We start from the raw sequence: 17,547 nt of genomic DNA, 5'->3' as shown, positions 1-17,547 counted from the left end.
CAACGATTATTATTTAGCTTGTATCATGCTTTTTTTCTTACATTATGTTACAATACATTGTGTCACATTCGCGTTGCACTCATTATATTGCGCTGTGTTGCATTACATTGCGAAGAATTTGAATTTGCATAGCACACCTGTGTTAGCATCGCGCTTATGTATTTACGTATTACGTTAAATAGTAAAAATCGAAACGCCAACGTTCACCGACCAACGATCGTCATTGCATTCGCATTGCATTACGCGTGTATTGCATTCGCATCACGTTTTTACGTTACGTCGGCATTATACGACGTTACGTCGTATTGTGTGTCGCACTAAAGTTGTGTTCGTGTTATATTACGTCGATATCATATTCGCATCATACATTGATTTGCTTTCTTATCAATTGCCAATTTAAAGTGAGATTATATACAGAGTATGATTATACAACATATAAAGTATGATTATGTAATATATAGAGAAACTGATAAGTTTTTGCATTAACTTGTACATATTTGTGTGTGCAATATCATACAGAATCATTAATCTCTGCTTACGCGTAATGCGTTCTTTTATACGTCCGACTTTTAATAGCAATCATCAAATTAATTTATATAATTAATTTATTTCGTAGACACGCATAAAAACGTTTTTTAATTATACATATAATTATATGTCAATCAATTATATACAAAACGAAATATTTGTAAAAATAAATTACGCAATGATATAATAATTCCATTATTGTTGTTATTATAATGATATTTGTAACGCGATGGTGCAGAAAAGAGTATATATTATTAATTTTGGATTTTCGCTTAAATATATGTTAGATTGCCATTTATAAAGTACTATTTGTAAATCGACTATAGTTAAATAGCTGCTCATTACAGAAATAAATGACACAACACAATCTCGTAAAATCTAAACTTTTATATTACATGGAACTTTTGGTCTTTTGCCAAAAAATATTGAATGCATCAATATATAAGAAATTATAAATGTCAATAAAAATTTTTATATTTATTGAAAAAGGCTATTTTATTCAGCAAATGCAACAGTAATTTGAAAATATATAGATAGATAAATAAATAAATCATTTTTTAAAATAATTTAATATAAATAACATTTTAATATAAATTTATATAAACTACATCTCGATATATGGCTTTTTACATTTAGATAATCAGAAGTAATTAATTTATAATAAATATATGTATATAGAAAATGCATGCACACACAAAAGATAATTTAGTTGATAATATGTCAATAAATTTTGATTAATACAAATAATTCTACTTTTTAAATAGATCGTGTGTTATTTGTAAATTAAAAATAACAAGTAACAGAAAGAGGGAGAGAGAGAGAGAGAGAGAGAGAAAATGCTATTATTTTATCACATATCTTTGCCAATAGATTTCGTATATTATTTACTAGTATTTAATAATTTAACGCCTTTAACAGATTAAAAGCAACTGCGTTATACAATACGAATACCATCCTGCATTTGTATGTTCTGTTTCTTACATAAAGATGGATATTTTCATTACATTTTATACTTTACATCATAAAATTGCAGACTTATATAACATTTAATAAAACGGATAAAATTGCTGAATTAATATTACGTTTTATACGAGAAAAATCATTTGTGACAAAAAAGTCATAGAAGAAAATATATAAAAAAAGTTAACTAAAATAAATGAGTAAAAACACTGTACTATAAATAAAAATTATATTAAAATTTTTGCTAATTTGAGATGATAAATAGATTTGAATAAAACTAATCATTTATTAAAGAAATCTTTATATTATAATTTTCTTACTATCATTATTTCGATTACTATCATATTATTAATCATACAAAGATCGTATTGAAACATGAAAAATTCGTATGCTGGTATCATAATGACATTATTTATAGTGAGAGGATAAAGTCTTATTACATATTTATCATTTATTGAGTGACATAAATGAATATCATTAACATCATTGCAATTTCCGCGAGTCTAACAAAATATAGACTTTGGATAGCGGAAACATTTAACTCAAGAATGACTTGCATCAAATTCGAACTTAGAGCAATAAATTAGCAACAAATTAGCACTTAATTATGCACTATGGCCGAACCCGATTTTTCGTGGTGGGGGTGCCAGGTTAATATGGGTATCATATTCGACACACGTGTCAAGATGCGCACACATATAATGCTATACATGAATGGTTTCAGTTATTTACGCCATTCGGCACGTGATATTGCCTTCGCGTCTCACGCGAAAATTGTACGAACGCATATAGAACGATAAACACGTTTATGTTTAGCACGCAATTTTATTTTGAATAGTGCGGAAAAATATCACATTTTTATGTAAATGGAATGTCTCAATTCTTAATATAAACAGCCTATTTTTTAATCAATACAAAATCGATTCTTCTAAAGATGTAAAGAGGAGAAATACAACAGCTTTTTCAATTTTTAATAATTTAACTATATATTATAATGCCTAAATATAGACAATAAAATATTTCTCTTTTTAAATTAATTAAAAAGAGATTTAGTTTAAAATTTGTATTTACATGCAAAGATATTTAAAAATGATAATAATATTTCTCCCCCCCCCCAAAAAAAAATTTTATTATATTTGCTAAAAAAATTCATAGATAAAAATAAAAAACGAGAATTCTGCTATTTTATTCTGAATAGCGTGCATCTTGCGTATAAATATTTAATTCAGCATCGTAGACTATTTAGAGTTTGAAATAAGTACATGTCTAAAACTAAATCGAGAAAAAGATGCCAGTTACATTTAGAACTTCATTAACCTGAGTCATAAATATTTACAAATTCGCGTTATAAGTATAGATTGAAATTAACATAACGAAGAATATAGTTTGATGGAAATTGAATTGCAACCCAACGTTGCATGATTATGTTTGATTTAATTTATAACAAGGCAAAATAATTTAACATTTAATTTTGTACCATGCTTCTATCTATTTTTCTGTATCTTTCATAATAAACAAAAAATTATTCAATTTATTATAATTTTTCCAAAAAAAACTACATAGCATTTTTGATGATTAAAAAAAATTAATATTTCTATCAAGCAAAATCTTATATATAATATATGGATACTTATATATAATATATGAGATAATTTATATATATAATATCAAATTATTATAGATACATAAATAAAATTTGCATGAACAAACAGCGCAATATTTTTTATTCAAATGTTAAACCAATGCATTACAATAAAATAAATATTGTCAAATTTGTTTATTAGGAATTTGAATAAATCAGAGAAAAAATTTGTTATTAATAATTGTTAATCAAAATATTTCTGAAAAAAATATTATAAATATTAGTATAAATTACTATGTAAAAAATTGAACATATAATGCAAATATACAATTTATTTAAAGCAATTTCAAAAATTATTTCAAAGATACATCAATTTTCACATTTTTAATTATCTTAAAACTTGTCATTGTTATCTCCCTTTACAACGCTCTTGTGCTATGATCAATTTACACATCGGTTTGCGATAACTTTGACGAAGAATTCTTTATTTATTGTTGCATTGTGGATAATATTTTTTTATGCAGACCCTGGTTTTGTTTCCTCAATATAAATTATATCGCCAAACGTCTCTCAAGATTTACAAGATTTTCAGGAATCAATTAATAATGCTATTCGTGGACTTTTCATTGTTTCATTATGTTTATTACAAAAAACTTGCATATGTTGTATTTTACTCATACAGTTAGAGAAATTTGAGATACAAAGATTTTAGAGAACTTTCTCACACATATTGAAGAATATACAATATTTTTCTGTCATAAAATTTTTTCTATAAAATTCTTACAAGAATTAAAGCAAATTCTATTTGCCTATAACTCGCGACAAAGCATCAGTTATTAAAGTAAATGAATAAATGATCTCTTTTAACATGTATAATTGCATATGTAGTCACAGTTCAACGTATACATTTATAAATAAGATATTTTTATTGATAATCATATATAAGCCATCCAAAAATTTTATATCGGGCTTCCATACGGAGTATAGAAAAGACCATAGACATAGTATATCTAGACCGAGCGTTTGCCTTTATTTAAGGAGTAGGGGTAAAGATACATGTAGAAAAGGACATACTCTGTTCCGTGCCCCTTGCGTTCTCTCTCGCTCGCACATAGCATAGCATACTCTTTCGCTACGCTACATGCGAGTGAGAGAGAACGCAAGGAGCACGGAACAGAGTATGTCGTTTTCTACATGTACTTTGGCCCCCACTCCTCAACACTCGGTCTAGGTATACTATGTCTATAAAGGTGCCATTACATGGCAGCATCGAGCATCAATGAAATATAATTCTGGGCAACAATATTCTGCGCAGACGCTTAACGCTCGACGCTTGACGCTGCCATGTAAAGGCACCTTAAGACATACGAAAGAACTATCCTGATGTATCATCGATAGGCATCGCTCGACGCTGCCGTTGTTTTAAAATCTACCGCGGAGTTCACCTTCCACGTTCCGTGCGTGGTGGAACGACGCATCGAGCAAGCGCTCGAAGCAACTCACAGCGCATGCGCTAGTATACTGCGCTACGATCAGCCACGATGGTTGATTGTAACGAGATGGAAATGTCGCGTGTGCCAATTCTGGTGATTCTAGGTGCCACGGGCTCTGGAAAATCTCGACTAGGTATCGAATTAGCTCGCCGCTTCTCCGGGGAAATCATCTCGGCCGATAGCATGCAGGTAAGTGTTATATGACGCCCGATTCTCGACATGATACTTCGCGACGAGGTTAGGTGTCCACGACACAACTTTCCAACGTGTTTACGTGTTCATGAAAAACGATCGGAAAAGCGCTATTGTCCAAGTAGCGCTGATTTGATTAAGATTTGCATTAGATTTATATATTTATGCGAATGACTGAATTAAAAACTTTCTCTACTGAGATGCTCTTATACATTTTCAATATTATACGTAGTTTTCAGTATTGACGTAATTATATGTCAAGAGAAGAGTATTGATATAAAAACAAGATAAAGTTATAAATAATGCTTTTAGTTATTCATCGATACTCTTATCAAAATCAAGTCTAATGCGAAAGTATTCGCACATGACAAGAATGCGATTTTGCGAGAAACAATGCCAGAAACTAGGATGTTCTTCCATGTGCGAAATTATATTTCTATTTTTCAATTTAAGAATAAGTCATTTTTTCAAATAATTATAATCTAAAATCGAAATTAGTATCTTTGATAGTAAATATAAAAAATACATTAACTAAATTATTTATTATAAAATCTTATTTGCATTATCCATCACAGTTGGGACATTTGGCTTAAATTTAACATATATTATATGTCCCAAACGCTCCACATTATTTTTTGTGTTAATTTAACATAATATGGATATGTTAAATCGTAACACTAATACTATGTTAATATTTCAACACAAAATGAATGCAAACTTTATAATAATTTGAAATAAATTTTGTGTAAAATCCACATATTTTTAATGATAAAATTAACTTGGAAAAATCTTATTGACGGTCTGTATTCATTCTCACTCCTATTGTAGAATAAAATCAACATTTTTATTCTGTAAATTTTAACAGATGAATCTTGTCATTAACAATATGAAACATATCTATTGTATAAAATTAAAAATATGTGCACATTTTGTTATTTTTACACTTTTTTCAGTTGTCCTAATAATTTAACATTTGAGTTCAATTAACACAACAGCAATATGTTAAGGATGTTTTGGCTGTATAATAGTAGTACAAAACTGTCAAAATAAAAAGAAAATATATTTCTTATGTTTATACTGTTTGAAAAATCAAATAAATAAATTTGGATTATAAAAAGAATTAAAGTATCACAAAATAATATGGTTTTTTAAGGCCTCCATAAAAAAAAATAATTATAATTAATATTTTTCCTAATTTATGAGAAAAACTTTTAATATCCCCTGAAATCAACTGTAAGAAACAAAAAAAAACCGAATAATTTGCAGAAAGAGAGAGAGAGAGAGATAATATTTTTCTACAATTTTTAGTAAATAACTTTTAAACAAGTAAGTGTAAATCAAGTTTTGCACAAATATTTATTAGAATTTTTTTAATATATGTGAAAATTTTTATTTCATTGGCAATGTTTTTTCCTTGTTAAATTTGTCAATAAGTGCTAGAATACGCGATTTTTCATAAGAATCAATACTAACTTTAAACTTAAATAATTTCCAACCCGTTAAGAGAATTGTGTTCAGGTTTTGCACAGATACTCAGAACGAAATAGTAGAACAATCTACGAAATTTTGTCTATGCTTTTGTCAATGTTTTGATATATGACACATACATTCTTAAATTAACACATGAATGTTTTAAATATTTAACACAAAAATTTTATTAGGCATATTGTTTAACAAGAAAACACCAATTTTCTAACAGTGATTATACATATCTATCAAATATATATATCTCTCAACTTTAGTTTTCTATAAATTTTCTCTCAATTTATCTTTCACATGACGATTGTTATGATGACTATCCGATATTGCTTATGATGTCATGAATAAGCGTAAGTTATTCTTGCAAGTTAAATCCATCTGTAGTGGCTGTTCTTTAAATTGGTTTAACGAGGCACTTGGTGAGAGCAATTCGCGGAAGAAGAAAAGTAGTGCTTTCTCTCTTTCTCTTTCATAAATCACGTTTCGACATCGGTGGCATAAAATGATGATAAAACACACGTGAGAAAGCTCTTAAACAGTATTTATGTTTTCACGCGACAGTTATGGATTTCGACGTATCTTGTAACGGTGTAAACAATATGTTTTGTTATCGTCAACGTGTCATTGTTTTATCGTCATCGTATTTATCTTAATTTTCGTCGTCGTCTGCTAAATAGTGATAGTCACGCATTGAGTTTTTACTAAGGAAAAGTTTTCTTAAAAAAAAAAAAATAATCAGGCCTCAAAATCTGATATATTAAATAGGTGCATAAATAAAACATTTAATTAATGTCTACGCACACGCGTGGGTAGATTCTTCGTTTTTCATACGACAATGAATCCTTTTTGCGAGATCGTAGAACGCGTATGCTTCGCGTGGAAATCGCGCACGTGGCCTATAAAATAACCGTTTTAATTGTCTCGCACATATACATATGTTAATACACGCGAGTCGGTAATCTAATCTCACGGCCTTGACGCGAGGGTCAATCGCAGGCGTTGTCCTTCATATAAATCGAATTCTGTCAACTCTCGACAGACTTGTCGCAGAATTTCCGATTAAGTATATTTCCGGCGAATTAATAACGACCACGTGTTGTTGTTACAGTCTAAAGTCAATCATTCTTATACTTGCCTGTTTTTTACTTGTTTTTAATAAATCAATTTTGTTTTTCTTTTTTTTTTTTTTGCATGCATACATATAGTATTGGCAATTAATTTACGAATAATTATAAAAAATTCAGCTTTGAAAAAACAATTTACGATCGGATATTTTTTTATAATAACAGCAATAGATTCAGGGTAAGAACAATTAAATGGGAAAACTGGCAGATAAAAGCCAAGGCGTGGGTATTGGTGCACGAACTTATTATTGTTAAATTTTATTAATTAATGTGATTATATCGTAAACCATCGACGATATACGTGTGGCGATGGCGTTTACACCTTATCCACTTATTTGTACAGATTCCACGCGGGTTCTAATGAGCCGTCTTTCTGATTATTATTTTTAATTTGAGATTTAATTGCAACTGCAAATATCAAGTTTTAAAATTTAATCTTTATATATTTATATCTTTATATATTTATATCCATGTTGAAGAGGACCAAGAAACGGCCCGAAACGTACATTTTTGATGCACATTAATTAATAAAATTTAACAATAATAAGTTCGCGCACCGATACCTGCGCCTTGACAGATATTTTATATTTAAGAATTAATTTAAATGTTGATATTAATATTTATGCTTCTAATAAAAAAATATTTTTAATTAGGAGTTTATTTACATGAAGGACTGATTTATATAAAGAAATTGTTATTTTGCACTAAATTTTGTAAATTGTTTCTAGACATAACTTATATTCTAAAGAAATCTATTCTGCTGCTGGATAAATGAAAAAAGAATATATGTATATCAAAAGTATGATATTATATAAGATGTTAAGTTGTTCTTCAGATTCGCCTTTTGAGCGATGTATTTGGGAATTGAGGCGTTTTTAAATAGAGATTTATTTCCAACCATTGACATGTATCGCTGACATATAGCAGTCATTTTTCTTGAGATAGAAGATTCTCAATATGATTGTGTTAGTTTAATGATCTCTGAATTTTGGCACGTGTTTTTTAATATCCCCTCTTTCATAATAAATAAGAAATAGTAATGCGAGAAATGTGATCTTTTCATACACGCACACATACAATAGAAAATATTTCAGGGATATCAATAATATATATTTGTTTTCAATCGTTATAGTTCTTTCATGTTTAATCTTGCAGCTCGCTTTTAAATCTCGATTTTGATACTTGAAATTATCATCTCTTTTGCCCACGAGAAAAACTCTACAACGTACGCTCGACTTTCGTAGTCTAGTAGGTAGTTTCTCGCCTTCGCATTTATTTCTGTATCTTTTTCACACGGAGTATCTCGGCTCCAATTTCTTTTTCCGCCATGCGTGACTTCACACGCGTGCATAAATCATGTGCTCCAGAGGCGGTCACGTCGCGACGCCTACACACGCGTGCCGGAAAAAAAAGATCTGCAAATTTTTGCCTTCGTAGACTGTCGATTCACACGAAACTTCAAACGATGCGGCCTCGCTTGGGGAATCGCGATCAGTACCGGGATTGTTTCTTCTCGTGGCGAGCGAGAATCCCTTGGGGACACATCTCGCACGACTCGCACGAAAAGGTCTTTAATCTTCATATGAAGCCTGGCTCTGATCGCGCAAGATACACGTAATAATAGTTATTGAATTTTTACTAAGAAATTTGATTAGATATTTTCATTTTTATTAGATGTCTTTTCTTCTCTCACAGAGATATCTCAAATTATCTGAAAAAAATATATTTTGCTACCCCTGTTTAATCTCTTAATTTTAAAATAGTCATTATAATTAAATTCTGCTCTATTCGTAATTTAGAAGAGCATATATGTTTTTGACTATTTCTGTGTGATGAAACTTCTTTCTGAATTAATGAAATTGAAATTTCAACCAAATGCCTAGAAATCTAATTTGACTAGAAACGGGCTAAATGGACAGATATACGCCGAAAATGATTCTCCTAGAAATAGATAGATTAGTATTTCCCAAAATATTCAGCGTGTAGAATTTTAATATTGCTGTTAAGGAGGCGCGTTGGAATTCCAACGAAATATTGCGAGTGAGTCTCTTGTGAATATCCATTAAGATGATGGAGTTAATAGAAAGCCGCAAAAGTTCTTGACGATTCATAAAAATGTCACGAGATTTTATTAGAATTTATAATCAACTATTCTGAAATCACGTGTCTCATAAAAAAGGTGACGTTATAAAATCACAAATATATAAAATAGAAGAATCTTCACCGATTTCTTCAATATTTACGAGATTTCGTTAATGAAACTTATATTTAAGAATTACGTTTTTTTAATCGAAAGATAATCGAGAATTACAGCCTAAATATAAAAACTATTTAGTCTATTTTATAACACTAGAATTATGTATGATAAAATCGCATAGTTTTTCTAATTTCATACTACAACTGTGTATAAGAATATTTATGAACTATAATTACATCAATCGAGAAACATATAATTATCTTATTTTGCACATGAATGTGCTTTCGGCAATGCTAATTCAGCGTTTTTCCACTGTATATATCGCATTTTGATACTGTATACTATATACTGTATGCATACGCGTCGATATGATAACACGTGTATAACTGCGGATTATGCAGGCCGTCGCCAACACACTTGATATACGAGAGATACACGTTTGAGAAAATGAACGTTTAGGCGAGATCTTTCATCAAGAATATGGAGGAGAATGTCGGCATTCGGGGAGCATGAAAACAGGCATGAAGCATAATTAGTTTATAATCTTGTATAACGAACCGTACATTCGAAAGGATAATCGCGCTTGATTATGAATTTAACGCGAGGATTCATCTCGAGTCCATACGAACGTGTGCATCATCCGTTTTACGAAAGTTGATTGCGCAAACTCTCGCGTTTGCCATTATGATAAAGATAAAAAAGCTAATTTATGGTGAAATACAAGATTACTCAACTTACTCACTGTATCTAAAGACTGATAAAACCGCTTCTATCCGGAAGGAGAGACGGGGGAAAAGGAAATAAAAATAGTAGGCTTTAAAATAATCAAGGTGTCGACTCTCTGGAAAAACATGGGAAACCTGAAATTCTCAGACATTTCTTTTGTATCTGAAAAAACCAGGGAATTTTCATGGAATTTTATTGGAACTCATGAAATTTTTAGAAAAATTTTCTCTTTGATAATTTTGCTCTGATATTGTAACCAATCGGAAATCCGTCGATAAATCAAGTTGTGTGAATTATGTGTTTAAAATATATTATAATTATATATCCGTTTCTGTTTATATATTCAAATATATATATTCTTATATATTCTTAACAAAATATTGAATATGCAGTAGATATTCTTTATTGTAATTTTTAGTAATAAAAAATAAAAATTATACAAGTTAAAAAGATTTATCTTACTAAAATTATTCAATTTTTTCAATACATTTGCAAATCTAGTACTTGAAACTTGAGTGGCTCTGTATTTTTCCTTTGTATGAATGAAAAGCATAAGAAAACGCATACAATAAATAATTTTATTTTAGGAAATTGCACAAAAAATCTTTAAAATCTTTACCTGGAATTTTGAATTCAAAATACGTAGAAAATCAGGGAATTTTTTTACAAGATTTGAGTAGACATCCTGATAATGTATTCTCACGAAATGTACGCCGGCAATCTCGGTAATACGAAGCGTTTGGAGACACGTGGACACGTGATAGCGCTAATTCGTTGATACTTCATCACGGCGTTGATCCGCGGAAGGCAATGCACTTTGGTTCTTAAAATGATTTTCGTCGTCTCTGGTGAACCGGCTGCGTGCCGAGCATGGATACTTTTGTTTTAAACCGCGAAGAGCGGGTTAAACCCCGCGTGCATTCATCACGGAAGAGAGTGACAGAATTTGCCGATATATATCGCTTGCCTTCATTGTTGTCACTTTACTTACAAAGCTAACGCTTTCAACACAATCATTAATTAAAAATTATCAGAAACGGGCATGAGTTTTCAACACGATCATTAATTAAAAATTATCAGAATTTTTGTTTCTTTTTCAGCTTTTTTCATTTTTTTATGTACGCAAAAAATATTTGAAAATTTGTATTATATAAATAATATATATGTTTATACTAGAGATATATTTTATTCGCGTACATTGATTAAGAAAACTAGTGACATTTAATAGAATTGTTATATTATTTGCAATTACGCGGAAAAGCGACAACAATGTCAATAACATGCCCTTTTTAGATTGGGATAATAATTGTAAAAACAATTTAACATCATGATCACAAGAAATACATGATCAAAAATTAGCGATGCGATCAGTGATTTCATTATTTGAATTGGAAGCAAATGCTAAAAGCAGGAGAGCACTTCTCTCGCAAAGATCGACCTTGACGGCGATCATACATACGGAAATGTTATAGTCGGTGCGCACGGAATGCGCTTTGACAGCCGCGATGGTGTGCGTTTCGTAATTGGACGATACGAAAATCGTGATAAAAATCGTAGGTTGCAGCTGGTTATATGCGGCACAGGTTCCCCCCGGCCAACCGGTTTTAAATCCACGGCGACGCGATGACGCGAGATTTACGAGGCTCTTTTGTCGACGCGGATGCCTCGGGATACTCTCGACGGTTGTTTTATTACGGCGCTGAGTCGCAAGTGCAGCCTTTATCAAGACGTCGAGTGAAACCTCTTAACGATTATGAAGGATTAATGAATGTACTTAATTCTATAGAGCGCTCAAGTGATGTAATTGCCAATCAACATTAACATCATTTCGCATATAATATAGGAGATATCTCCGCAGATTTTTTTCTGCATTTACTTTTACTTATATAGGACTATTGATTTGAACTTTATACGCGCAAAAATACGTTAATTTAGATGTGACAGGTCTTCGAGATTGCATTAAAGTTAATTATCTGTAATTCTATTTAACAGGATTCCAATCTTGCCTAGAATTGAAGGAATCGGGTCAGCTATTCAATTGGATTCGAATTTTTTGTTATAAAGAGATGTTTTGTCAATCCTACGCACACTTTTTGAATCAAAGATATTTTTTCTTATTTCTTCATATTTTTAATTATGAAATGTGTCTAAGTTCTTTTGAAAATGTAGCGTTTATCATCGGTATTCTTAGATGTCTTGAAATAACGCGAAAACAATTTCGAGATTTACATTCGCATAAATTATTCGAAGAATCGGTAGCCAGAAAGATCATAGACTTCTCGCGTTTACGTGAATGACGCTTATTGTTTACAAATTATGTTATAGCCGATTATAAATTCTGTATTTTCTGTGTAAAATCTTATGCTTGAACACGGAAGAGTTTTGCATATGTATCGCCTACAATATATTATTCTAAATTTATTACGTAACGCAACACGCTTCATTCATTTAAAACATTTTATTTCGTGCATTATAATACAAATTTGTTACACGATATAAATAAAAAAAAAAAAAAAATTAATATTAAAAATCAGCAACGAAGCAATCTAATCATTCTCAGTTTTAGTTTCGAAAGTTTTTGTGTTTTGTCATTTTTCGTGTAATTAACTATTTTGATAAATTTGTATATATTTTTCTACTTTAATTGTATGTTTAACGATATATGATCGAGACTACGCAATCGTTAAAACCGACAAATCGGACAAATATTATTAATTGTGCCATAAATATATCTTCTCTTTTTTGTATGATGTAACTTGTCTGATATAAGGTTAAAACGCGTGCGACTGATGTGTCATCTATTCTGCGATTAGGACTGCTGAGAACAGTTTGTCATACTTCCGTGACTAACAATAAGCCGGTGCATTCGCTCGTGGTGCATTATGTAATCCCACTTGGAGTGCACTAGCGTAATTGTATGATTACTCATACGAGATATCAGTGCTTCTTGGCGCCGAGTGGGATGACGTAGAGTTTTATCTAGAAAAAAAGAGAATAAATCGGTTTCACAGTATTAATGAAAACTTATTTCTTTTGCAATTATTATTGTCTTAATTGCTAAGTAGTTTTATATATCAAAACATTCATAAACATAATAACTGCAAAATTTTGATTAAACACAATCTTTTATATCAGAATTTTTTAACTTAATAAAATTATAAATCTTGAATTGAAATTTATTAACGAAAACAATCACAATGTTTATTAGTACATCACATTAATATTAATTTTATATTATTGTATTATCAAAAACTGCCGCGGAAAATATAATCGTGCGTGCGCGTGTAGCGCATACAATTATATGTGGGTGGAGTTCCGAATAGGTGAACCCTCCGATTTTTTTGAAACTACACTATTTTTTGTATTTTTGAACGCTGATTACGAATATGATAATGAAAATTTGCGACAAGGTCATTTTCAAGGTCAAAACTCAAAAAAAAACTGAAAAAATATACTTTTTTAAATATTATTTCGATAAATATTGATGTAAGAAAAAAATGTGTCAAATAAAAGTTGTAGTTCTTGTAAAAATACATCATTTATGTTCTATACATTTTTTGCGTAAAACTGAAAGTTTTCGAGAAAATCGATGTTAAAGAATAAAAACGGCAGGTGAAGTTCCGAAAAGTGCTCACCTCTGATTTTTTTGAAACTCAGTATTCTTACGTATTTTGATGCACTGATTACGAATATCTAAAAAGTTATATTTTTTCAGTTTTTTTGTTTTGACCTTGAAAATGACCTTGTCGCAAATTTTCATTATCACATTTGTAATCAGCGTTAAAAAATACAAAAAATAGTGTAGTTTCAAAAAAATCGGAGGGTTCACCTATTCGGAACTTTATCCTTATATTTATATATATATTATTTAATGAAATGATTATAAATGCGTTTAATAGAGAGCGAAACAATATTTACGTATCCATATTAATTATCCTTAATTACATATCGTTAGGATAGAGTTTATTTCATCAGATTTTTTAATGAGATCTTTTTACGTCATTTACGTAGACAAGCGTAATACGGATGACAGAAATACGGATCAGTTTCGAGGGTCATCGATTTTAAAATACCCAGACGTTTTTCAGATTAACACCGCTCGAATTCGTGACTAATTTGTGGGTTGAACGAATAGAAAGTCTACAATAATAGTTACGCAGTTTGTCGACATCGTTTGTTTCAAACATTTTTATGTGATGATATTCTTCTTTCTGGATTGCTGATTGTGATAACCTGGCAGCTATTAAATGATATATTTTTTACAATATTTTATTATGTAGTTTATTTTAAACGTGCGATCTATAATTTTCGACAAAACTTTAAATAAAAATATATTTATGATTTTACGTATCATGTATGTATGTATATTCTATATGTACAATCTTGCATGTCTGTGTATTTTACTTCTTCAAATGTTTTCTATATTATACATAAAAATATAAATAAAATTTTGCTCAGAACTTTGTCGTAAATTATAAATCGTCTAAAATGTGAGTTTTAATTTATAAAAGAGAAGAAATATTATATAAAAAATTTGGGTTATTATTGTATGTATTATTAGCTTCGCGTATTTCTTTTTGTATATGTCACATAATATTTTTGAGTTTTGTAAGACGAATAATAAATTTGTATCTTTTCGCGTTGTTGACAGTCATTTTGATTAAATGATTAAATGCAAACTAATTGCAATAAACTATGATTAAATTTGCGATGTCAAAAAATGCGATTATTTCTGTAACCAGTCGATTTTATCATATTTAATTAATGCCGATATCTTTCTGGAATAAAACGTGATTTCCGTATTATAAATAATCAATACTACATAATTGACTGCAATATAGTATTTAAATCGTAACTATTGTAGGATTTGTGTGAGTCAATTTAATTAGACATTACTGTGTATAAAATTTCTAAAGTAAAAAAATTATATAACGCTGAAAGAAATAAAAATGGGAAATTGCTATATGTGACTTCATTTTATCGTTTAATCAATTGTAATACTTCATAACATTCGTTATAAAATTAATCGGACTTAAAAAGATATTGATTATTAGAAAATAGAGTAATGAGATAAGACTGATAAAATTCGTTTGATCCAATTCGTTATCTTGAAGCACGTACGCGCACGTATGTATGTGTATTAATATCTCGAGGTTATCTGCAATCAATTTTAATGTTTTTCTAAAATTTATATTTGAGAAAATATAGTTTCTGAAATGCTTTAAAGAGAGAAGAAAGTAATCTATAAATATTACTGACCTTTGTAATTGTATCTCTCATAGAGTCCCTAGAAATAAGAGTCTGGCATATATCATCCATTTTTTGATTGGCTTGATACGAAATAGCGGCATTAATCAGTGATGACGTTTTAAAAAATCAGCCAATAATTTATGCATACATATGCACGCGTTATGCCGGGTACAGGTAATAGTAAGTACAGATGTAGTAGCAAGTGTATATACAGTACGCCATTTTGTATCAAACTAGAACAGAATATGCCAGACTCTTATTTCTAGGGACTCTAATCTCTCAGAGTCATCTGTTTCTTGAACTTGTAATCCTTCTAAATGTTGGATATGCTGTAAACATAGCTCTTATCATGAATTATCTCTATAGAAATACTGCAACAGCATACGGCAACAAATTTGCGATAGGAATGTCGAGCTTAATAAGCAATGTAGAACAAGATACTAACGCAGAAACTTATTTTGCAGAAATAGATCTTGGCTTCTTATATATATATATATAAAATTCGTTATGTACGATTTCGTTTCGTCGCATTGCGACAATTTCCGCGATCCTCCGAGAAATTTGTCATGAATGGGATTCAGAACAATTAACAATGTATGAAAAGCGTATTATTTCGTGGAAACTCAAATAATTAAAAGTTTTGACTTTATTTTCTATAGTTTTATAGTTTTTGATAGTTTAAACAAATAATTCTGGCCGTTAAATCCAAATGTCTCAGAAATGAAATGCTAAGTTCATACAGTGTCTTACTTTGTCTTGCGATATTTTTGGATATTTTTCTGCTCATTTTTCGCCAAATTTTTAAAGATTTATAATTTTGCGTGAGTTCTAGAAAGAGTTTTATCTTTCGCAAACAAAAAATATTGATTAAAATAGAATAATCATGAGCAAATGCGCATATATTGAAGTGAGATGCTAATCGATTTTCGGGAGTTTTTATTAAAACAGTTCTTATATAATTTTGAGTATATCCATGCATTTTTTAAAGAGTTCTAACCATAAGCACTATTACTAACATATTATTTATATTATAGTATATAATTATATAATTTATATTTCTTTTAAGCAATAAAATCACGATATTTAAGATCTAGTTGCTATTAATTAGATTAATTTGGAGATAGTATGCAGTTTCAATTAATTTTTTTGAGCATGAACAGGTTCCAACGATAAAGATATATATTTTTGTTTTTCTAGAATGATGCAGATTTATATGTTGTCTATTGAGCGTAACTTTTTCAGTAATGAGATGCTGCATTACCGGTTTTATTGGAAAAGTCATAACGTTGCTCTGTCTTTTATGAACCATACAAAACACTAAAGCGTAAAATTTAATTGACTCGATCAATTAGTTCCGTTAAATTTTTTTCTGGACTAATACGGAAACGGCCGAATGATTATTATCCTATTTCAATTTTCATTTTACGCATTAATAATCATTTTTCTTCTAATTAATGCCGCGAACGGTATGACTAATTGATATTATAAAATGCTTATGTGAAAGAAATGCAAAGAACGCACTAGGATTATTTGGCAATGAGGAATGGGAGTTAGATCCTCGTTACATTTTATTTGCTCCTTAATTATCCTTACTTCATCACGTGATGATACTATCGGTGCAGTTGGTAATCATAATGCCCCATAACAAGCCACGAGAAATGACGATAATTAGGAACTTTCGAACTTTTGTCGAGATGAAATCAATAGCGCATGTTGACTCGTTTAATAAATAAATTTTGTTTACAATATTGTTGAATTATTTCCTAAAAAGAATGGATTTTCTAACATTTGTTAGATTTGGTTATTAAAACAAATTAGAATTTGAGATGATATGTGTGTGTGTGTATATTTATTAGATAAACTTGAATATTATTGATAGACGACGATATTATTGATAGAGGACGAGCGAACAAAATGACGTATATCTAGAAGTAAATGTAAACACATATAAAACTATCATAGCACACCTAGTAATCATGCATGATAATTGAGGGTTAAGAAGTAGCATCGCAGAGA

The 17,547-nt window shown here is 29.9% G+C and overlaps 1 protein-coding gene across 3 annotated transcripts in view; it reads left to right on the top strand.

The window, feature by feature from the left end:
• Positions 1 to 4,505: 4,505 nt before the first annotated feature.
• Positions 4,506 to 17,547, top strand: part of LOC115237081 (tRNA dimethylallyltransferase-like) — an 84,712-nt gene continuing 71,670 nt past the window's right edge. Inside the window, exon 1 of one of the 3 annotated variants that reach the window (XM_029809914.1) lies at positions 4,506 to 4,752. In XM_029809914.1, coding sequence (XP_029665774.1) covers positions 4,612 to 4,752 — 141 coding nt within the window. In that variant the 5' untranslated portion in view covers positions 4,506 to 4,611. The remainder of the gene's footprint in view (positions 4,753 to 17,547) is intronic. The other 2 variants (XM_029809915.1, XM_029809913.1) reach the window with 2 other exon arrangements.

This window comes from Formica exsecta, unplaced genomic scaffold (genome assembly GCF_003651465.1).
Source record: "Formica exsecta isolate Colony F162 unplaced genomic scaffold, ASM365146v1 scaffold272, whole genome shotgun sequence".
Classification (NCBI taxonomy): Eukaryota; Metazoa; Arthropoda; class Insecta; order Hymenoptera; family Formicidae; genus Formica; species Formica exsecta.
Note: the sequence above shows the minus strand (reverse complement) of the source record. Positions and strands in the feature narration are given on the sequence as shown.